The sequence below is a fragment of the Monodelphis domestica genome, chromosome 1, assembly GCF_027887165.1.
Source record: "Monodelphis domestica isolate mMonDom1 chromosome 1, mMonDom1.pri, whole genome shotgun sequence".
Lineage (NCBI taxonomy): Eukaryota > Metazoa > Chordata > Mammalia > Didelphimorphia > Didelphidae > Monodelphis > Monodelphis domestica.
Window position 1 is genome coordinate 597,933,224 of NC_077227.1, and position 24,266 is coordinate 597,957,489.

Consider the following 24,266-nt stretch of genomic DNA (forward strand, 5'->3'; position numbering starts at 1 on the left):
ATGCAAACAAGGGCTAGAAGCAAGAAACATAGAGAGGGTTCAAATAAACAGTTCTAAGATGGTAGTAATAGAATCTAAGTGGAAAACAGTCAATAGCCAAAGGCCAAACAAGAGATCAAGGGAATGGGAATTCATTGAGCTTGAGCTACTAGCAGAATATTCACATAATCCAAGTGCCACTAATGCTTATCCTGCTGTCCTTGTAGTTCTGAATAAGCTTGAGGAAAGGGAAGTTTCCATCCAGAATTAGCTTTGCTTCCACTGGAAAAAGTTGGACATTGCTGTGACTGGCTTAGAAACTAGAAGAATTCTTCTTATCATTTCTGAGAACGTTTTTAATTCTACCCAATGCTCCTAAATATTTTGAGATTTTTCTAGGCAAAAATATTAGATTGGTTTGCATTTTCTTCTTCAAATTTCTTCACAGATGGGGAAACTAAGGCAAACAGGGGTAAGTGACTTGTCCAGGGTTACAAACCTAATCTGTGTCCAAGGCCAAATTTGAACTCAGGAAGATGAGCCATCCTGACTCCAGGCATGTCCAGCGGTCTATCCACTGTGCCACCTAGCAGCCCAATATTTACTTAGAACTTTATTATTCAGTGGTCCAAAAAAGTAACTGGAATTATGACAAATGTGCCAATAATGAGGGGAAAAACAGAACCATTTATTTTTGTTTAGTTTTTTTCTATGCCTTTTTATTCAATTACAGAGATTATTTTTTAACAATTGTTTTCTGACCTTTTACAATCCAAATTCTCTCCTTCCCACTCCCAAAGGGTAAACAATTTGATACAGGTTATACTCCAGTTTTGTCATGCCACAGTTTTCCACATTCCTCATGTCATGAAAGAAGGCATATATATTGCACAGGCAAGAAAAAAAAAACTTCTGAAGGAAAAATAATGTGAGAAATGGCAATCTACATTCATACTCGGAGAAGTTCCTTCTATGGTTGTGGATAGCATTTTCCATCATGAGTCCCCTGGAGTTGTCATGGATCCTTACATGGCTGATAATAGTCTTTCACAGTTTATCATCGTACAATATTTCTATTACTATATACAATGTTCTCCTGATTTTGCTTTCTTCACCTTCCATCAATTCATACATGTTTTTCTGAAATTATCCTGTTTGTCATTTTTAACATTACAGCCATATAGCATAACTTGCTTAGCCATTCCACAACTGATAGGCATTCCTTTAATTTCCAATTTTTTTTGACACCACAAAGAGCAACTCTAAATATTTTTGTACAAGTAGGTCTGTTCCCCTCTTTGATTCAAATACAGCAGAGACAAAGCTGGGTCAAAGGATATTCACAGATTTATAGCCCTTTGGGTGTGGTTCCAGATTGCTCTTGAGAATAATTAGATTAGTTCACAGCTCTACCAACAGTGTATTAGCATTCTATTTTTCCAAAATCCCCTTCAGCATTTATCATTTACCTTCACACACACACACACACACACACACACACACACACACACACACACACACGCCAATCTGGGAGGTATAAGATAAATATCTACAAGTTGTTTTAATTTGCATTTCTCTAATCATTTGGATCATTTTTTCATGAGTATAGTTATTTTTTTATTTCTTTACCTAAGAACTGTCCATGTCCTTTGACCATTTATCAATTTGGAAATGACATATTCTTAAAATTTGCCTCAGTTATCTATATATTTGAAAAATGAAATCATTGTTAGAGATAATTACTATAAAATTTTTTTCCTAGTTATTTCTTCCCCTTGACTGCATGTACAAAGGTTTGTACAAAACTTTTTTAATTTGATGTAATTAAAACTACATATTTTCGTTCTCATAATGTCCTTTCTGGCTTGATATCAAATTAGATCTGACAGGTAAACTCTCTGTATTCCCTTAAATTGTTTATCATGCCATTCTTTACTTCTAGGCCATGTATTTGTTTTGACGTTATCTTAGTATATAATGTGAGATGTTGGTCTATGTCTGGTTTCTGCCATATTGTTTTCTAGTTCCCAGGAGTTTTTATCAAAAGCGAGTTCTTCCAAAAGCTTGTGTCTTTGAATTCATCAAATACTAAAATACTATAGTCATTTACTACTATGGGTTGATTATCTATTTCATTGATCCACTACTTTATTTCTTAACCAGTATCAAAATGTTTTGATAATTACTGCTTGATAGTACACTTTAAGATCGTGAAGCTAGGCCTCCATTCTTTATATTTTTAAAATTAAGTTTCTTAATATTCTTCATCTTTTGTTGTTCTTTCTAGATGAATTTTATTTTTTCTAGTTCTATGAAATAATTTTCAGATAGTATGATTAGTATATTACTGAATAGGTAAATTTGGGCAGTATTGCCATTTTTATTATCTTTACTTGGCCTAGTCATTAATGTCTTTTCAGTTGTTAAGGTCTGATTTTATTTATGTACACAGTGTTTTACAATTGTGTTCATATACTTCCTGGGTATGTTTTAGTAGATACATTCCTAGATATTTTGTATTGTCTTCAGTTATTCTGAATGGAATTTCTCATTTTATCTCTAGCTGTTGGACTTTGTTGGTGGTATACAGAAAGCTGATGATTTGTGGGAGTTTGTTTTATATCCTGCAACTTTGCTAAAATTATTGTTTCAATTTTTTTTAGTTGATTCTCTAAGTATACCATCATATCACCTGTAAAAAGTGATACCTTTGTTTCCTCATTACTTATTCTAATTCCTTCAATTCCCTTTCCTTCTCTTATTTCTATAGCTAGCATTTCCAGTACAACATTAAATGGCAGTGGTGATAATGGGCATCCTTGTTTCACCCCTGATCTTACCGGGAATGTTTCTAGTTTATCTCTGTTACAGAAAACACTTGCATATGGTTTAAGATATTTTATCATTTCAAGGAAAGCTCCATTTATTCCAATGTTTTCTAATCTTTTTATAAGGAAAGGGCTATATTCTGTCAAAGGCATTTTCTGTCTCTAGTGAGATAATTATATGGCTTATGTTTTTGTTAATATGGTCAAGGTCGTTTTCCATCCTTGCATTCCTGGTATAAACCCCACCTCATTGTGTTGTATGATTCTTGTGACATATATTGCTGTAACCTCCTTGCTAGTATTTTGTTTTAAATTTTTGCATCAATCTCATTAGGGAGATTGGTCCAAAGCATTCTTTCTCTGTTTTGGTTCTCTCTGATTAAGGTAGCAGAATTATATTTGTGCTAAAAAAGGAATTTGGTAGAATTCCTTTTCCAAAAATTTTCCAAATAGTTTATATAGTCCTGAATTAATTATTGAATGTTTGGTAGAATTCACTTGTGAATCTGTCTGGTCCTCGGGATTTTTTTCTTTGGGAATTTATTGCCGGTTCAATTTCAAATTCTGAGATAGTGTTAAGTACTCTATTTCCTCTTCTGTTAATTTGGGCAACTTTTATCTTTAAAGATCATCTATTTCCCTTAGATTGTCAGATTTAATTGCATATAGTAGTGCAAAGTAATTCCTAATAATCGATCTAATTTCTTCTTCATTGGTTGTAAATTCAAGAACCATATTTTTGGAGAGTTGAGTCAATTCCCTGATAAAGAACAGGGTACTCAAGGTTTTTCTTCTTGATCCTTCATGATACAGAGGTGGTCATGTCAGTGGCAAACTGCTTGGTATGAGGTGAATTTGAAGGATAAAAAGTATAAACACTATGAGACATACTTTTGAAGAAGTAAATGGACTGCTTAAAGGATAGCATTTAAACTTCAACCCTTTCACAGGAGAATTGTACTTTAAAAAGTGATAACAGCCTTGTAGAATGGTATATACATCTCTTCTGCCCCAATAAAATCTTCTTTTCAGTCACCCATATTTAGTTCTCTTCCTTTAATCCCTGGCAATTTTCACTCTTCTCACTTATTCTATCACGTATACAGAGTCCCTGTTTAAAACAATGGAGGATCAAGAGAGAAGGAAGCCCTTAAGGAACTGACAGTGTAGTAGAAAAATTCAGACATGTAAAAATAACTGCTATAAAAGACAGAATGTGAAATATTTGGGAATAAAGGTATAAAATGCTCTGTGAATTTGTAGAATGGAGGTTCTCAGAATCACGCACACACAAAAATCTCATAATAGGAAAGAAATTTATAAAGGCATGAAACCATAGGAAAAAATATTCTAAATAAATAATTGGAGAAATGTAAATGAAAACAACTCTGAGGTACTATCTCATAACTAAAAGATTTGCAAAGTTAACAAAAATAGAAAATGACAAATGCCAGAGGGACTGTAGGAAAATAGGTGCTATTATGCACTGTTGTTAGAACTGTGAACTGGTCTAGCCACTCTGGAAAGCAATTTGGAATTATGCTCAAAAAGTTATTAAATTGTATATACATATTGATTGATAGATATTTTTACTAAGCTTACATTCCAAAAAGATAAAAGAAATGGACTCGTGGAAAAATACTCAGAGCAACTCTTTTTGTGGTGGCAAAATGTGGAAACTAAGGGAATGGATGAGTAAATTATAGAATATGTATGAAAAAGAATGCTAGTGTTATAAGAAATGATGAAGGGAATGGTTTTAGAAAAACCTGGGAAGACTCATATAAACTGATGCAAACATAAGTGAACAGAAACAACTTCTACAATGCAGTATTGTGAACAAAAACTACTCTGAAAGACAAGAACTCTGATCAACATAATGAAACAAACCACAGTCCCAGAGGACTCATAATGAAACATCTGTCCACCTTCAGATAGATATTGTGGTATCAAAGTTCAAATTGAAGTAAATTTAGGGAAGAAGACTAATGTGGAAATTTGTTTTGCTTAACAATACATTATTTATAATGGGTTCTGTTTTTCTTGTTTTCCCAATGGGTAGGGGTGGAAGTTAAAGGGAGAGAATTCTGAATTGAAAATAAAATTACATTTTTAGAAAAAGGGCATGTGGTTACATGGTACAATGAAGAATATACTGAACCCTGAGTCAGAGGACCCAGGCCCAAATCCCAATTCTAAAGCTTATAACTTATGTAATCTTGGACAATTCACTTAATCTTCCTGGGCCTCAGTTTTATCTACTATAAAATTGGATTACATGGCTTCTGAGGTCCCTGCAAGTGCTAGAGTTATGATCCTATTATTCATAGAAATCATTTTCAGTGATGGTGAACCTTTTAGAGACCTTAGAGACCAAGAGCCCAAGCTGCAACCCTCAGGACACAGTGAGCTCCCCCCGCCTTACCCCAGACTTGGGGAGGGAGGGAAGGATGGAGAGGTGTGAAGAGCTGGAGGGGAGCACTCCAATTGGGCTACTGGGCAGAGTGGAGGGTCATGTGAGAAATGTCCTCAGGAATGCTTGGAGAGGGGGAAGGGAACAGCTCCCTCTATCACATGTGCCATAGGTTTGCCAACACAGAACTAGTTCAACTCACACCTAAATAAAAATCTCTTCTACACCCTCCCTCTCACATCCAATAAACGGGTTTCAGCCTCCACTCAAGAATCTCCAATAAAGCAACCTGACTGGAATTAGATTTAGACCAACATTCTACACAATATTTCACAATGAATTTTAAACAGATATATGCTAAAAATTAAAGACTACACAGAAAACAAATTATCGTATCAAATATCTGATATGGTTATCCAAGATATATAAACAAATAAGAGATATTGATTAAAAAACCAAAAACAATTCCCCAGAAGAGAAATAGTCAAAGATGCAAAGGAATTATTTTCAAATGAATTGATTAAACCAAAATATTGCTTCAAATAATTAATAAGAGCAATGGGTATTAAAACAACCCTGAGGTTTTACTTCTTCCTCAGTAAACTGGCAAAAAAAAATTATTAAAGAAAAAAGAAATATTCAATGTTGGAAGGATTATGAAAAAATATAGACTACTAATGCATTTTTAGGGAAGCTGTGAATTACTACAACAATTTTGGAAAGGAATATAGAATTATGGGAGTAAAATGACAAAAAATATCCATACTCTTTGACCTAGAGATTCTGCAGCTAGGCATATATATCAATGCATATGTCTAATGTATATCTCCAGTGAAAAAACCAGAGCTTCTACATGCACCAAAATATTTACAACTGCACCTTTTGTGATTGAAAAAAAAAAGGGTTGAGACAAAGTAGATGTCAACCGATTGAAGAATAACTAAACAAATTATAGTATATGAACATAATAGAATATCATTGTGCTATAAGAAATGGTGAATGTAATGAATACAGACAAACATGCAAAGACCTACATAAACTGATGCAAATGAAATTAGTTAAGTCAGAAAAAAACAGTATAAAATTCCTACAATGTAAATGGAAAGGATCAAACAACAAATCAAAACAATAAAAAATGGTATTACAAAATTATAAAGACTGACATCGAACCCAAAGAAGAGAAATAAGAATAAACTTCCCCAGTTCCTTTCATCTTTGAAACTAAAGGTATAGAACATTATATATACACCACTAGATTTTAAAAATCAGTTTTATTTAACCCCCCCCTCAATCTTCTTGAAAATCTCTTTTGTTATAGAAATGTTTCTGAAATTATCTAAAGTCAGATAAGTAATGTAAGAACAAAAAAATAATTTAAAAATCTATTTTTTAAAGTGTAAACTTCTGAGGGGAAGTCTATTACTTCATTTAGTCAATGCAACTTTTTTTACTTTCCTATTTATTTTATTTTCTTTTATTTACTTTTATTGAGTTTATTTAATTAATTTAGAGTTTTTTTCTGTAGTTACATAATTCATCATCTTTCCTTCCCCTCCCTCCTCCATAGCCATCGTGCAATTCCACTGGGTTTTACATGTGTCATTGATCAAGACCTATTTCCATATTATTAATATTTGCATTAGAGTGATCCTTTAGAGTCTACATCCCCATCGACCCATATGATCAAGCATTTGTTTTTCTTCTGTGTTTCTACTCCCATAGTTCTTTCTCTGGATGTAGATAATCGCTCTTCTTCTTAAGTCCCTCAGAATTGTCCTGGATCATTGCATTGTCAATGCAACTTTTAATCAGTAGTTTCTCTCTCATTTGGCCAAAAATTTGTCAATCTACCCACTGCTTCTTGTACTACAACCTGGTCCAAGCAGAATAAATCCAATTTTCTCTTCTTTAGACTATAAACTCAATGAGGGTAAGAACTAAGTTTTTCATTTTTATATCCCTGACACAATGCTTTAAACACAGTAGGTATTCAATAACTGTAAAATTCAATAAATATAAAATTATTCCAAGTATAATCTTGAAGAAATTATTTGAGTTCAACTTAACAACTATCTTGGCCCAAAATATGGAAAGTGCCACAGGTACCTTCCTTAATACCCTTCCTCCCCCAAATACATATTTCAATGGATAGAAAATGAACACTGGTAAGAAGGCAAAATATACCTCCAATGGAAACTGGAATCAGATAACGGAAATCTTGTTTACTTTTACAAGTAATAATAAACTATGAACAAAAATGTGAGTAGGAACCAAGAAAAAAATACACTAACAAAATTATGTTCATGAAAGGAAAGATCATTCATTAGTCTCTTCCAAGAATTTGGTTTTCCACTACAGTATGTTGGAAGCACGAGTCTTAGTGACAGGATCTTTAATTCTAGCTCTATAACTAACCTACAATGTGGCCTTGGCATGTCGCCCATCTCTGAACCTCCTTTTTCTCTTCTGTAAAATGAGTTTTGGCTGCAGCAAATTACGTCCCAAGTCTTTTACACAACTAATACCACACATTCCTAAAATTCTGCATCTGTTTACAAACTAATCTGACAAGTGATTTTCCTGTGCATCTTGAAAAAGGCCTCTATGTATATTTCCTCGAGAAAGAGATGTATCATTATCATTATATTATGCTTTGAAATATCTTCAAAGTTATAGATTTGACTGGCATTTTTACAAAAGTAACCATTCTAACTTAATTTGTTTTTTCCCTACCTGTTAAATAGCTAAACAAAGATGTTAATGTAATAACTTATTTTAAATTAAGCCAACCTAATTTTAATTTTCATAACTTAACATAATTGGAATTTTAAAGTTAGAACTATTAGGATGAGCCTAGAAGTGCTAAATGAGACAAGAGTAGTCACTGACAAAAATAAGGATGCTTTTCTCCTAAGTGGATAGCATGAACAAAATCATATAAACAGTGAATTTTAGAAATAGAAGAGATCTTAATGGTTTTCAAAGTCCGACTGCCTCATTTTATAGCTAGCTCAAAAAGGAAAAATAATTCACTGGATGTTACACATCTAGATAATGGTAGAGCCAAAACCAGAACTATGTCTCATCTCCTAGTTTAGCATATAGTTTAAGAAGAATCATATTTCAAGGAATTTTTATATACCTCTATCAAAACAGATCACAACCCATGAAGTATGAATCCCTAAATATCCTTGTCCATATTCTTCCATACACCCAAAATGCTACAGATCTTGCTCAGAATCTTTTAATATATCGTGAGGACAGTATTCAGTATGTCCATCATTATCTCTTATTTCTTGCCCCAAGACTGTCCTACCCCTTTCCCAATTATGTGTTTTCAGAATATAGTCCTATACCAGTTTTTATATGCAAATCAAAAGAAATTATGTGCAACATCCCAATTATGTCCCATTGGTCTTTCGGTTTGAATTCTTTGGATTTTGATTTCCAATTACATAAAATCACTAGAATATACTGCTATATCCTATCAGAATATACTGTAAAGAAGAATTTCCAAAAGAGAAGCTGGTCAAAAATGCAATCTAGTCCACTTGCTTCCTTTTAATCAATTCTGGTCTCAACATCCATCCAATTCCATAAAGTCTGAAAACATTATGTTGGATTTACCGATTGTGAGGACAATTTTTAAGTGATCATGAATGTTGAGGCCTTCCTATTGTCCATAAATAAAAATTAATCCTGAAGACTTTTATATTAAATGTATAAGTATTTATTAGTAAGGAGAGAGGGAGAGAGAAAGAGAGAAATAAGGTTCCCAGCCTTCTTAACTTAAAGTAGGATCAGGTCCCGGATTCCAGCCAGGCCTGGTGAGGTTCCCTCCATAATGCTGCTTGCCAGAGATCATCACAAGCAAGAAAAGAAACACTGTAGGGATGGCTCAGAGAATGGCTGAGAGAGGGAGACTAGGGATCCAGGAGTGGGACAAAAGCCAAAAGACCCATGAGCTTCCTGGGCTGGCTTTTCAGATCTTTTCTAAGCTCCTCTTCCAGAACTTTCAATTGGTCACTGGCCTTCATATTTATATTTCCTCAACCCCCAGGGACTTTCTCTGGTCAGAAATCTGGACTGCTCTGCTGGCAACCTAGATACTACTCAGCAATTCCTATGTTCAATCTTTCTGGGATTGAACTGGGTTGGAGGTACATATTTAATTCACACACTGTAGTTTGGACAATGTAGATAAGAACCTAGAGGATTTCACCATTTATATAGGTTAAAGTCCTAAATCTCCTGCATCATTGTGATGTGATAACTTGGGTTTTCAAAGGGACAGCTTAACTTCAGGCAGATGCTATGATGCTGGAAAGTTCCCGTGATAAACTATGCTTACCATCCAAGGACAAACCCAATTAAGAATGGAGAAGCTCATCACCAATAAGTTGATCATAAATTAATGAGTTCTTTAGTCATGGTAATCCATGAAACAAACATTCAAAAATCAGAGCAACAAATAATTTCCTAATAAAGGATTTCCATAGTGAAAAAACGGAAAACACACCACATGTGTCCTTAACAGATTCTAATTTAAGGAATGATTTTTTTAAAAGGAGGATTAATTTTTTACTAATAATTAAGAGAATTTAGCATTTTACCTAAAGGCTCTCAAAATTCCTGTGATAAATTTGTCCCATCCTATTGAAAACTTTAAGCAAACAGTTATGACAAAAGAGGCTAGCACAAATACCATAGTGTGGGGAATGGAGAGAAGGAAGGAAAGTGATTGGGGCATAAAACATATTATAAACCAGACAGGTCACCCTATTCCCACGTCAGTGATCTGACCAAAAATTATGTTCACTACAGTTTTTGTCCCGAAAAGTACTATACAGAAATGACTATATTTCATGGTGGACAAATAGTTTTTTAAACAAGCTTATAAAGATGTTTCACAGAATACATGTATTGTTTTTAATTCTTTTCCCAAAAGAAATTATGATCCTTATTACAGAGGAATATAAGACAGAGTTTCAACTACTTGTACTATACCATTTGTTGACAAATTCATATTAGCCAAAGTCTTTTCATGGCAACACTATTCTAACAGTAGTCTTAAGCAATTAATTTAATATACCTATTTGGAAAAATGATGTCATGCTATTCTATTTCCCAGGAATATTATGAAGTTGTAAGAATGTGTTTTAATTTCATTGAAGTTCTCCAACAAACTGTAAAGAAAAAGGTATTCTTTTCTCTAGCATCTAATCATTTTATAGAACTTTCCTTGCAATTCAATTTCGAGTATGACTATTGGTGTGAAAATAACATGATTCCAACTCGCCAAGGTTACATAATTGACTCTCTCTGCCCCTCTCCCCCTCCATTCTCTTTCCCTGTATTGCCTTTCCTTTTTTGAGGAGTCACAATAAATCAATTAATAATCCATAAATTAATAGGCAATTCTTATCTGGAAGTTGAACTCCTATAGAGAATTTATGAGAAGACAGACAACACCACAAAGGAGTAAAGGGCGGAAATGTTTTATAAGGCAGCACAATGGAACCAGAGGGAACTGAGTTCAAATTCCAGTTCTGTCATATGATTTTAGTTAGGTTCCTTAACTTCTCCAGACCTTGGTCTCATCTGTAAAATGAGATTTGAACAGATTCCAGTTTTAGAATTATGATCCTATGATATAGTGGGCAGTAAAGGAGCACAGTAGATAGAAAAATGAACCTGGAATTAGGAAGACATTAGATAATGGACTTCTTGAGGCCGAGGATGGGTCTTTTGCCTCTATTTGTATCCCAGCACTCAGCACAGTGCCTGCTATACAGTAGATGCTTAATAAATGCTTATTGAATGAAGACCCGAGTTCAAATCATGACTCACTCAATTATTTGCAAGTCATTTAACCTGTCTGTCTCAGTTTCATTAGCTGTAGAATGAGGCTAATGATATCACCACTCTCTTAGGGTTCTTTTAAGAATAAAATAGTATTTGTAAAGTTTCCAAAGATCATATAAATACAAGCTATTATCAACATTGTTATTATTATGGTTACAATCTATATTTATAAATGCATCATTATTAGGTTTGTAATATGAATTTCTATGGAAAATACTTCCATTTATGAGATCACAGAACTCAATGAAGTAAACAAAGTTTCATACAGTCAAAGGCTATTAACCAAAAAGCAATTATTGTTCAGGCTAAAGGTGAATGATCCAACTTTAGGGCAGGGAAACAAAAAATAAAAACAAACAAAAAGCAGAATTAGATTGTAGAAAAGAATCAGAGGTGATTTCAGTTAAGATGGAAAGAGAAATAACTAAAACTAAAAATTACTAGAAGTTTCCTTCCTCATTTTCACTATACCTGAACATAACCTAAGATCATTTTATAATGAAAGGAAAAAAAAACCAAATCATTTCTGGGGAACATAGAACAACAGCATTGTGAATCATTCTAATTCATCAATTGGCTTTCATTTTTTAAATATAATTTATCTTTATATCCTTTTAAAAATAATTTATCCTTATGAATTTACCTACCCTTTAATTCATCATCTTAATATAATCTGTTCTTTGAATACAATTTACAAATGTGGCACTAATAATTAGAAACCATATTTGAATATGAGTGAAAAAACTACCTACACTTTCTTCCACACTAAATACATTTGAAATTTGTCCTTTAGTTAGTGATTTTCCCTGCTTTCTGATGGGCCTATTGTCATCAGCACCTCTTTCAGATTCATCAGTCCATAGCTTTTGCTCATAAACTTCATTTTTCAAAGTTACACACTAGACTGGCTTGTCAATCACTATTTTCCCAAAGACATTTGCACACATGTATACAATATCTTCAAAGCATCTTAAGAACCTCAAAAAGGTGAAATCACTAATTGGAATGCAGAAAGAAAAACAGATTCCAAAAGAAAAATGTGTCTCAAGTTTTTTAAGCATGCAGAACCCTGGAAGAAATTAATTTCAGGCTTCTTTTACTCTAGAAGAGTAGATTCCAACCACTTTTTAAAGCAAAAGGCTCCAAAGACCAAGTAACACACTTTGTTCTTACCAACTATCACAAATTAGATAAAAAAATCATGAATAAAAATATCATGAAAAATTCTGATTTTTAGTAAGATACCTATGAAAAAGTTAGGGTATTTTTTTATTAAACATGCTAAAAGTATTGGGGAGTGGGTGGGAAGAGTGGCACTACTACAAGAAACCAGCAAGAATACTCTGTAGAGATCCCTCATGAACCACTAGTAGAACTCAGAAAATATTTTGTGAACTAACTACTGGCTTTGAAAAGCAATCTTGGCTTAATGAAACTAAAGGATCCAGAACTACTAAACTTCAAATCTTAGCCTCTAGATGATTTTGCCAAAGTTTAAAACAGAAGAAAAGTGCAGTCTTGGGTCATATTCATTACAGTTGTATCTATGGTACTTGGATTTTCATGAAAAAGTAGTAACAGATATGTTATGAAAAAGCTCCTGCCATTTGGATTACTATATTGATTAAAATACTAGTACAGTAAAGAGCATACTACTCACCCATTGACATAGGGCTGATGGATCCAAGACATGGAATGAGACTGACTTTGAAGCCAGATCAAAAGTGTAGATTTCCTTTGCCTGATTGCTTATTTTGCCTCCTTGCAAGGCCTGTACACTTACTTCATGCTCCAAACACCATGCTACCTCTCCCCCAACATGGACCTTAACTCATGAGTCAACCACCTAAGACAGACCAGTTTTTGCCTTATCTTGCTGGGGCAAGCACCTTGACATCTAATATGTATAACCCTCTTATCTCCTCCTACCGACCACTAATTTTTCATTTCTCTTTTATGTGTTGTCTTTCTCCATTAAAACATAACCTTCTTGAAGGCAGAGATTCTTTCCCCAGAACTCAGAATAATGCCTAGATGTGCTTTACCAAACATGTCTTTCTTTAAACAAAGATTTCGCCCCCCCACCCCCATTTTATGAGAGAGAATCATGGGAGGGTAGGATTTTAGAGGGTAATTAGTGATAGTATGGGTGAGGGGGAAGTGTCCAAAAAGTTTGGGTTTGGGTTTTGTTTTTTTAATGCACAAAAGTTCAGAAGGAAAAACTGACAAGTAGGATAGTTTTTAAAGTACCATGTTGTTGAATTTATTATAATTTTTCTTTAAAAGCATGATGAACATAAAGGCTCACAATTTCATAGGTAATTCTATTTTTCTGTTCCACTTTTTATATGTAAGTTTTTGGTATTATAAGTTAAGATATTTTAAAAAATTTAATAAAACAAAATACAGAAAACAATGAAAGGAAAATATTATGAATAAAAGCTTTTTCCCATTAAAAAAATTCAGTACTTCAAAGTGAATATTTGTATCAGAGATTGGACTTCCAGCTTAAAAACGAAGTGCTTCTTTCTACCTAAATTGAGGCAGTTTGATGGCATAGTGGAGAGAGAGCAGGGCCTGGAGAGTCAGAACAACCAATCTTAGGAGCTACTAGGTATGTAACTCTGAGCAAGGTACTTAACCTCAGTTTCCTCAACTAAAAAATTGGGATAACAGCATCTAACTCAAAAGGTTGTAAGTGATTATATACCACAGTGCCTGGCACATACTAAGCTCTATTAAAATTTTTATTCCATTCCCCTCCTCTTTACTGCCCTATTTCCTTCCACTGAACTGGTACATCACAATACCACTGATAAGTAAGATGTTGAATGAACTTGAGACATAGTCCAAAAAAAAAATACTAGAAAACTCCAAATAAAAATTCTTATTCTTTAAATTTATGAAATAAAGTGTTTTAGGGTTTTTCCATTAGGGAAAAAAAAAAGCAGTTTAAATGTTTATAGTCCTGGTCCAAGGCTTTTCCTTGAACCTATGTACTTTAAGAAACTCACTCTAATGATAATGGACACAAAGACTTGTACAAAAATATTCATAGCTGCGCTCTTTGTGGTGGCCCAAAACTGGAAAATGAGGGGATGCCCATCAATTGGGGAATGGCTGAACAAACTGTGGTATATGTTGGTGATGGAGTACTATTGTGCTAAAAGGAATAATAAAGTGGAGAAGTTCCATGGAGACTGGAACAACCTCCAGGAAGTGATGCAGAGCGAGAGGAGCAGAACCAGGAGAACATTGTACACAGAGACTAATACACTGTGGTATAATCGAACGTAATGGACTTCTCCATTAGTGGTGGTGTGGTGTAATGTCCCTGAACAACTTACAGGGATCCAGGAGAAAAAAACACCATTCATAAGCAAAGGATAAACTATGGGAGTGGAAACACCGAGAAAAAGCAACTGCCTGAATACAGAGGTTGAGGGGACATGACAGAAGATAGACTCTAAATGAACACTCTAATGCAAATACTATCAACAAAGCAATGGGTTCAAATCAAGAAAACATCTAATGCCCAGTGGACTTACGCGTCGGCTATGGGGGGTGGGGGGGGGAGGAAAAGAAAATGATCTATGTCTTTAACGAATAATGCTTGGAAATGATCAAATAAAATATATTAAAAAAAAAAAAAAGAAACTCACTCTAATACCAATCCTGGGATTCATGGTGTGAAATTATTTTTAAAAAAGCAGGCTGTAGCCAGGTTCTTCCAGTAACTAAATGCTCTTGGACAAGGTCCAAGGTAGTGCTATAGTGAGTTTGCTATGTGTTTTATTTAAAGTCAAGAAAACAAATGATCTGAAACAGTGACATAAGTTTAAATGCTCATCTCCCACTAAAAATTCAGCAAAAAAGAAGTCCCTTCAATTCTATCATTTGAAAAAGAAATGATGTGTCCTACAAAGATCCTGGATAATAGTTATGATGTCTATAAACTTATAGATTATTACAGTGATTTAAAAAATTGAATTTCAGGAGATACTTCCCATTTTTAAAAACGATATGGCATAATCAATTAAAAATTAAGATTTAAACTTTGACTCAAAATTCAGAACTCTGGATATTACAATGAACAACCATGACTTTAGAAGACTAACAATGAAGCTTCCTGCTTTTGGCAGAAAAGGGATGGATTAAAAGGTTCGTAACTAGACAATTTTTCCCACACACACAGCCAATGGGTTTATGTGTTTTGCTTAACTACATTTATTTGTTAAGGGAAAGAGTGATGTATCTATTTGAATGGGCATAAGATGGGTATAAATTAATGGGTGGCACAAAAGATGTTTTTACAAGAATATCAATAAAACATTTTAAAATACACAAAAGGAAAAAAAAATTAGAGAAACGCCAGTTCTATCACTTTGTTGTTAAATTTAAAACACACTTAAAAAGTTAGGTAAAAAAATTAATGAGTTCAGGTAAACTGCTTTTTGTTATTTGTATATTGAAGTGCTTACTGATAAAACTAAAGATCATGAAAAAAAGGTAATTTCTCAAAATAAAGTTTACAATATTAGAAAATTTCCTTTGTTATCTGAATTTCATGTAACATCTGTTATATTGTTTGTGGCTATAACCACTGTTCAGAGTCTACCAACTACTTGTGGTTTTGACTTCTTATGGCATACCAGATTCCTACAGACCCACTCTATACTTTTACAAATATACTGGCATTCATCTGCACATATACTATTTGTATATTTTCTACATCATAAAAATGTTTTCTACTTTTATGTCTTTAAAAATACCTACTAAATCTAGTAACAAACTAGAAACAACACAGGAAAATTTGAAAGAGGTAAACTAACCTATCAAATAAGGTTTTAATTTTTCACAGGTAGACTAAAACCTAGAATTTGGGAGATTATCATGATATAGAAATAAGCAGATTCTTGCTCATTACTTTTACATTTTCCTATAGATATTCCCTTTCAATAAAAGTTATAGAAGGATAGAGTTAAAGGTTTTACTTTTGCAAACAGTTTCTAATTCCAAAAAGCAATAACTATGTTTAAACAATATTTACATCAAAAATGGAAAGAAATCAAGTGTACAGAAAAGAAACAAGCACACTTATAGGAAATGTAGTTTAAAAATTCTAAAAGTAGGGTAAATGAAGCAGAACACACAAGGAACTTAAAATGGACAAATTAAATTAGAAAATTTGCAGTGTTTTTGTAGTTACTAAATACAAATAACCTAACAGGACTATTACAATCTACCATGAAATTGTCATAAAGTTGACATATTTATGGTAATAAAGCATTACATATAAAAATTTATTTCAAGAATATCTTAAAATAACAATATAGTGAGAAAAATTCAAGATTTGAAGGAATTCTGAGTTCAAGTCAGCTGTCCAACTTTGTGACTGACCACAGGTGAACTGAATAAGCTTTTTGTGAGCAAATAGGTATGCATTCATTGTACTTTTATACTTAATTAAAGATAAAATAAGGCTGAAGATTGAACTATGTTCACCAAAAGAAAGAAAACTGGATTGAGAATCAGATGTGAATTCTAGTCTTCTCATTAACCTTGTTAGGTAACCTTGGTTAAATTATTAAACCTGAATCTCAGTTTTTTCATCTGAAAAATGAGGAAACTGGACCAGGAGCTTCCTAAAATCATCTTGTAGCTCTTAAACTGTTTACATGCATTCACACACATATACATACATACACACACATAATCTCTCTTCTCCCTTCTCCCTCCCCTGTTGATCCCTAAAGCCTTCTTGATGCTAGTTTTTATTTATAAAGTCCAGTAAATGTAGTGTATTTAAACAAGCAGCAAATTGGGTTAAAACATTGCAGATTTTCAAATTCACATATTACAGGAAACATTTTTAGATGAGATCACATGAAAATAAATGTGTCTTTCACAGTTACAGGATGAAATTTTAAGTTGGCCAGGCAACCAATGCCCTGATTTTCCACTTCTTTTTGTAGACCATATGACTTCCACATGCTGAGAATGTTTTAGGCTATAACCTGCAATGAAGATTTTACAATGTTCCAGCAATCCAATAACCAGCACTTAAAATGCAACAGTAAACATTTTACTTGAATGAGCTTGGCTTATAAAATAAGATTTCAACTCAAATATTGTATAGGATTAGGAAAGATGGTAGGTTTCCCCCCTAAAATATATTGTTCTTATTTCAAAAGAAACATGAAAGTAGTAAATCAATATGTTAATTTAAAAACTGGATAATGGGAAGTACATGGCTTAAGTGATTCTTTTTGATATTTCTGTATCTTTTCACTTACATTTTACTTTTGTATTCTAAATAATTTCATTACCTTACAGCAAAGTTTCTATAGATACTTTATATTGTGCATTTATATAATACCTTTTAAAATTATTCTAATCAACATTAATAAGATACAAGCATATGATTTTAGAAACTAAGTATCTAATAAACTCTCTAACTGCAATGATGGTCTCAGAGGGGATCAAAACATCCAAGAATATAAAGTTCAGATTTAGAAAACACATTAACTTTTTCTATGTAGGTCAACCTAAATATACACTTGTTATCTCACACATTTGCAGTTAATCAGCCTGTTTATTGGTGTGAATGACCAATTCCAGAAAGTCTGATTTCCATATCAAAGGTAATAGAACACACCATGAGTTATGTACAGTGGCTATGTGAATTCACGTTTTTTGTTTCTTCCAAGAACACTCTATGACAGCTAACAATGAATATCAAGAACTAGCAGATTTAGGTTAAATGAGTTTGAATACTTTAGTTTTCTAAATACCTGAAGAAATTATATCAGCTCCTCTACTGAAGTCTCCCTCTCACTGGAAAACAAACTGTTCCCATAAGTAAAGGTTAGAGAAAGAAATTCATTTGAAGAATGGAACAAAGTGTTCAACAGTCTGTCTTTAACATTTAGTGTAACCCTAAGGACTCTGAAATGCTCTTAATGTGATTGAAGTTATAATTTTTTTATGATATCCTCTTGTAATAGCGATAAAAACTTTTAAAAATAATAAGAATTATTTTTTCAGAGTCTTGATTTATATACACAATTCAAATAGATGAAAACACTGAGTTTTAAGAATAGGAATAAATTACCTGTGGCACAGTTGGCAGAAAAAATAATGCAGATTATTTCCTTTTAATGATGCTGGGAATAGCAAAGCCAAACAACATGCAATATGGGGGTGGGGGGACTAGGGAGACAAACAATAAATAAAAAAAGGCACAGAAGGTATTCTCAGCACCCAAGAAATGTCAGTAGCAACAATAACAGATGGAAGAAAAAAGGAAAGAAGTTAAGAAGAAAAGACTAAAGGGAGGGTAACGTTTTTGGCACCTGAAGGACTCCAGCAGAAATTGGCTAGTCACATCTACACAGCGCCTAGCCAGACACTTCTGGACTTTTAAGCCCTGGAGTAAATCAACACTGCAATCTGTTTATAACATTCAACTTTATTTAATGCTGAATCTCTCTTTTTATAAATTGCATTCTTCTTCCTTGCTCTTCCACACCCCGATTTCCAGCAACAGTCGAGGTGAAACAGGGTGGGGTAGAGGAAAAATGCAAGCAGCATCTTTAACTTGCTTCCAAGCATTACTTCCGACTGGATATCCTACTACAAATACAATTAGTTCTAAATAACAAGGGTAGTCAATCAGCTGGTGTTTTCTGAACTATCCACCTAAACCCCCTCCCTCATATACACTCCCGTTTCCACCAAAAAAGCCCAGCTCGTTCTTAAAAAAAAAAAAGACAACAATATCCACAAATATCTAAAACAACAACAGAACCATCTTCAAGTAATTAAAAGCCAATTTCACCTCGAGCGAAGATTTCCCCCCACCTACAGTTTTGGGGTGAAGGCGGACGCCTTTCGGAGGAGCCCCGACGGTGTCACCGGAACACGGTTCCGGAGGAGAAGATGAGGGGCACTTTTTCGTTTCCCACCTCGGCGGCGCACCGTCGATCCGCGCCGGTCTGGGGAGTGGGGGGAATCGTTCCGGCTGCCCCTCCAGCCCTCGGCCAGTCCCGCTGTGGAGCGGGCATGGGGTGCGCGCCAGTGGCACGCTCGGCAGCCTGCAGCCCAGGCCCAGCTCTGGCCCCAAGTCCCAGCGCGCGCCTCCACGTAGCTGGGCACCGGCCTCCCCCGCCCCAGGGCACACCTTGTGCCCCTTCCCCCCGCAAAGTTAAGGATACTTAAGAAAATGAAATGCACGCGCGCGCGCCTACACCCCTAGAATCCGCGCCTCAGTTTCACAAACTCCAGCCGGCAGACCCTCACCTTCGCGAGCTCCCCCCCATCTTCCGCCCGCAGGCAAGGGCGGCAGAGTTAGAGGGGATTTGGGGGGTTGGGGGGTAGCCGGTGCCTTTGAGTTACCCGCCTCTAACCCCCAATAAAACCCTGCCCCACCCCAGAGCCAGGTCACCCAGCCAGACGCCCCTTTCGGACACCCCGCAGTCTCCGCCATCCCCCCACACCCCTCACCCTCAAGCCCTCGAGGAAAGTGCTGAGGGGGAGAGGCTCGGGGTGTCCGGCTGGAGAAAATCGCTCCACTCACCTCAAGGAGCCTGGCTGAGTTCTCTCTCCGCCTCGCGGGCAACCCCCTCCCCAACGTCCCAAGAAGAAGGGCTGAGGTAGGGGGGAGGGGTGTCTTCCGCACGGGGTCCCCGGCGGGAGGGGGACTGGGGAAGGGGGTGGAGGCCGGCGTGGGAGGAGGGGAAGGGGGAGGGGAGGCCCCTATCTCCCAGTCTCCCCCTGAAAACCTCCCTTGTCTCAATCACATCAGACTGACTGTCTTTGTCTGGCTGACAACCGCCATATTGATATCAACAGCCCCGCTCCCACCTGCTGCCGCCGGGCGGCCCTGGGAGTTGTAGTTTCCTGATCCCTGGGGTAAAAGCGCGGGCCGCGGTGCCAAATAGCCCCTGGGAACTACAGCTCCCAGCAGAGCCCGCGCCCTTCCTCCTCCCCCACAGGGAGGAGGGAAAGGGAGACTTAGCACCAACAGGGACTACAGGTCCCACAATACCGCGAGAATCGGGTCCAGTGAGGGGACATGATATCATCTTGGGGTGTGGAGAGGTTAGAAGAGTAGGCGATGGGGATAAATCGTAGCCGACCGAGGGAGGAGTTTTGAGAGGAAGGGGAGGAAAAGGAAGAAGGATGACCACAATTCCCATCCTTAAGCCTGGGGTGTACCACAACTCCCATGATGCTCTGGGAGCGTAGGGGGCGGGCTGAGGGAGTGGAAGTGCGGGAAAAGACTCAATATTCCGTCATGCTTTAGGACGTTTGGCTAAAGTGGTTTGACCGGAAGTCCCTCTCTGGGAGTGAGGGAGTGCAGAGATATTCTTATAACTGCGAAGATTTCAATATGAAGCTGGTGAGTCTCCCCTTGCGGGTCTGAGGGCGAGGGTGATACCTTGAACTTGGAAACCCAACAGCTTCTTCTTGTGGAATGTCTTGGGGAGGGAGCCGGGCTGGGAGGCATTTGTCGTGCAGTAAAGCATTCTGGAAAAAGGGTAGGTAATTCTTGTGAGAGAGAACAGCAATCTAAAACCTTGGAGTGCTGAAGGAACATAACTCGATCCCCCATTACAGGGGTTACTGGGGCTTGACCAGGGATCTCTGCCAAAGCCTTTCACAAAGTCACGTCTAACAAGCACGGTTCGGGTATGTTTCATTATCCTCCCAGAACCCTTATTTGGGGATCAAAGCCACGTGGGTTCAAATTCCCACTCTCTTTTCCCTAATTTTGGGACAAGCAATTTGCTGTTGCAGGACCTCAGTTTCTCTTTTATGAAATGATCGGAAGTACTTAACTTTTTTGTCCTGGACCCTGTGGCACATAATAGAATCTTCATATATGTTTGTTGACCCGATTTCTTGACTTGGTATTGTTGAAGTAAGTATCTTTTAAGAATAATGTTTTTATATGCATTAAATAAAATGCACAGGATTCAAAAATTATAAGGATATAGTAATCCAGATATTAAAAAAAAATAAAGTTCATGGGTTTAGGTCAAGAACCCCTGAACTAAATAATCTCAGATGGCTTCTAGATTTTACATGAGTGTCTTAGCCATTACATTTAGGAGGTACCTGTACTACAAGTATTTTGTTTAGTGATTTCTACTTGAGCATCGCCATGGAAGGTTTAGAAAGGAAAAGGTTCCCTCTATTCTAGGAGCTCATAATTTTGTTAGGGTGATTAAATTGAGCATTGGTTCTAGGCAGTAGATAATTAATTTGAGTTTTAAGACCTACGTAGAGAAAAGAAAGATCCACACATCAGAGGCAGCTTTAAGGAGGAGATGGACACTGGAGTAATAGGAATTAGATAGACCAAATGTAGCAAGCAAGTAAGCTATGCTTTCTTTTCTAGAGGAAGAGCATTAAAACAATGTCATGACAACTGGAAGAGTTATCCAATCTCTTCCAACAAGAATTTATTAATCATTCACTTTGTTTAGGGCCAGCAACTTAATGACTAGAAAGCTACCATCAGAACCAGAAAACCCTGGGTTCAAGTCATGTCCCTGACACATACTGCCTGTGCCATTAGGGGAAAGTTGCTTAACCTCCCAGTGCCCTAGGCAGCTCATATATAAGACTACATATTACAAGGATGGGACCAGACACTGTAGAGGGAATTTCTTCATCTGTCTTCCCTTTATCAATGAAATCACAGGTCTAATGTTCTCTTCCAGTCACTATCAAATTATACCCTACCAGAGAGACAAAGACAAAATGAAAAAGGCCCTGCTTTCTCAAAAAAACTTATATTCCATTGGAATTTTAGATAGATTATCTAAATAGATGACTATTTGAGGAGAAAGGAAAATACTAACAATTAGAGAATTTAAATGTAGCTTTTATAGAAAATGCTTCTATCTCAGAAGTGAATATTTTTAAGGTCAAAGCTTGAGTGTGGGTGTATGTGCCTGTGTAGTTGTTCAGTTGATTTTCAGTCATGTCTGACACTTTGACCTCATTTGAGGATTTCTTGGCAAAGATACTGGAGTATTAATGGTTTGCCATTTACTTTTCTAGCTCATGTTACAGAACTAAGGCAAACAGGGTTAAGTGATATGTCCAGGGTAAAAACTAGTAAGTGTCTGAGGACAGATTTGAACTCAGAAAAATGAATCTTCTTGACTCCAGACCCAGCACTCTAGCCCCTGTACCATGTAGTTCCCTGCATGTATATACACAAACATATGCACACGCTTACACATATATGTATATACATGATTAGCAGTTGACAATATTAAGATTATTTCTTGCATTGGTGTATCGGGGGTATGCATTGTTTAGATATATCCCATGAATCATGTGCTGTTACTCTGGCTGGTTCTTGCAGCCCAAATGAGGGTTATGGTTGAAGGACTTGGGCATTTGGGGATAAAGGAACAACCACCTTAGTGGTACTTTGTTCCTGTGAGGGCAGCAATCTGCCTTGGGCAGACAGGTGAACACACAATAATCATGTTTCCTTGGAACTGTAACCAAAACTATTTTTTCCATTCAAACGAAACATCAAATCTTAACAACAACAACAAAAAATATTGATCTACCCAAGAGAAGTAAACCTTAAAAGGAGTGACTACATCTTCTAATTATCTCTTCCCATCTGCCAAATGTAATAGAACTCCTTGAGTTTTTTCTTGGAAGAGTGAGAAGACAACTCGCCTGTCCCCCTACTCCAGCAGCATAATGTCTTAACCACAGGGCAGTTAAAGTACATCTGTTGACTTAAGCAAGCCTGAGCCTTAGACCCCTGGCTTTCTCTTCTATTTTATATTTTCTGTGTGAGCATAGATGAGCAAGCTTCAAGTTTGAGATGGATATAACCAGTCTTGGAGGCAACTTTTGTGTTAGAGATTTGATTCTCCTATATCCCTCATTTGGAGTTGACTGAATAGTAGAAATGTTCTGCATCTACATCCATACTGGAGGAAATGACCACAGATAAGAGAAGACCCTCTAGAGAAGCCTTGTTGTTTCCAGAACTCCATGACATGAAGGGATTTTGTTGGACAATACAGAGACACGGTGAAGGTACAATAACAGTCCAGCGACCCCTTTAAAATGCTTCATTTTTGATGTTTTGAGCCTCACCTTTCTGGAAGAGTTTAACTGTAACTAGGACAAACAAAGCCTCTAACAAATGAGGGGGTGGTTCCCTACTGCCTTCTAGGGAAATTATGAGAGGGCATGGGCCTGAGTTCCACAGAATGAACTAACATGGATGGTTTGTTATCTACATCTTTGTAAAGAACATTCATGTGGATGAGATCACAGATCCATTTAAGTATTTTAAAAAACCTTGAGTCATCAAGAAAACATTAAATTCATCGTCCTTTTGGGAGGATGTTTGCTACATTTTAGAAAGATTTCCATCTAAAATAATTAAATAAAATACTGAAATGATAAATCCTCTGGAAAACTGACCTAGAACAACTTTTTCTAAGAAGTCCAAATGGATTTTGCCACATTATACATGGCTAGGGAGAGGGGGGGAAAAGCAAGTTTCAAGGAAGCTTTTTTTTTGGTTAGTTTTTTGTTTTATTCTTTGTGTGTGTTTTTTTTCCAGTGGGACAAAAATGCCATTGTAGGGAAAATGTTTTCTGAAGCTTTCCTCCCTATTGTCTGTGTCTTATCTCCAAACTGATGCTTTTTAATAAGCACTAATATGTAAGAATTTATGTAAACAATAGTGCCCGGTTTGAAAAGCATTAAATACCTCTCCTTCAATACCTCTTCAAAGGAACTGTTCACCTGCAGGCCTCAGTCTGCCAGTTGTCTGTATAAACACTTCCTGTATTAAGACAGAAGTAATTCACTGATTCACATAATGAAACCAAGAAGTAGGTCTAGAAACCAGATATTAAAATGAGCTCTAGAGAAGAGATGTTACACTTGCCACTGTGGGCTAACATCACAAAACTTCTGAACCTCCTGAACCAGATTAAAACGGAACTGGGAAAATGAATTTAACAAAATAAAATAGAATTTAAAAAATAATGTTAACCTGTGATTTCTAGCATCCCCCGGGGATCTCTTTCTATTCAGTTTTTTCTGCCTTTGCATCAAATTGCAAGGATTATTGGGACCTGTGGAGAGAAGAATAAGATCTTAAGAAATTAGAGGGAATAATA

At 36.1% G+C, this 24,266-nt stretch overlaps 2 protein-coding genes across 17 annotated transcripts in view; one reads left to right on the forward strand and one right to left on the reverse strand.

Moving 5' to 3' along the window:
* HMBOX1 (homeobox containing 1) overlaps positions 1-19,990 on the reverse strand; it is a 276,942-nt gene extending 256,952 nt beyond the window's left edge. For 4 of the 13 annotated variants that reach the window (XM_007476505.3, XM_056813724.1, XM_056813723.1 and 1 more), the window contains exon 1: positions 19,664-19,956. The gene's annotated coding sequence lies outside the window, so the exon portion shown is untranslated. Of the gene's footprint in view, positions 1-18,925; positions 19,597-19,663 lie in introns of those variants that run through there. The other 9 variants (XM_007476504.3, XM_007476501.3, XM_056813726.1 and 6 more) reach the window with 9 other exon arrangements.
* Positions 19,991-20,053: 63 nt separating this feature from the next.
* Positions 20,054-24,266, forward strand: part of INTS9 (integrator complex subunit 9) — a 124,304-nt gene continuing 120,091 nt past the window's right edge. For 3 of the 4 annotated variants that reach the window (XM_007476499.3, XM_007476500.3, XM_056813717.1), the window contains exon 1: positions 20,067-20,488. In XM_007476499.3, the coding sequence (XP_007476561.1) occupies positions 20,480-20,488 (9 nt within the window). In that variant the 5' untranslated portion in view covers positions 20,067-20,479. Of the gene's footprint in view, positions 20,489-24,266 lie in introns of all 4 variants that reach the window. The other variant, XM_016423569.2, reaches the window with a different exon arrangement.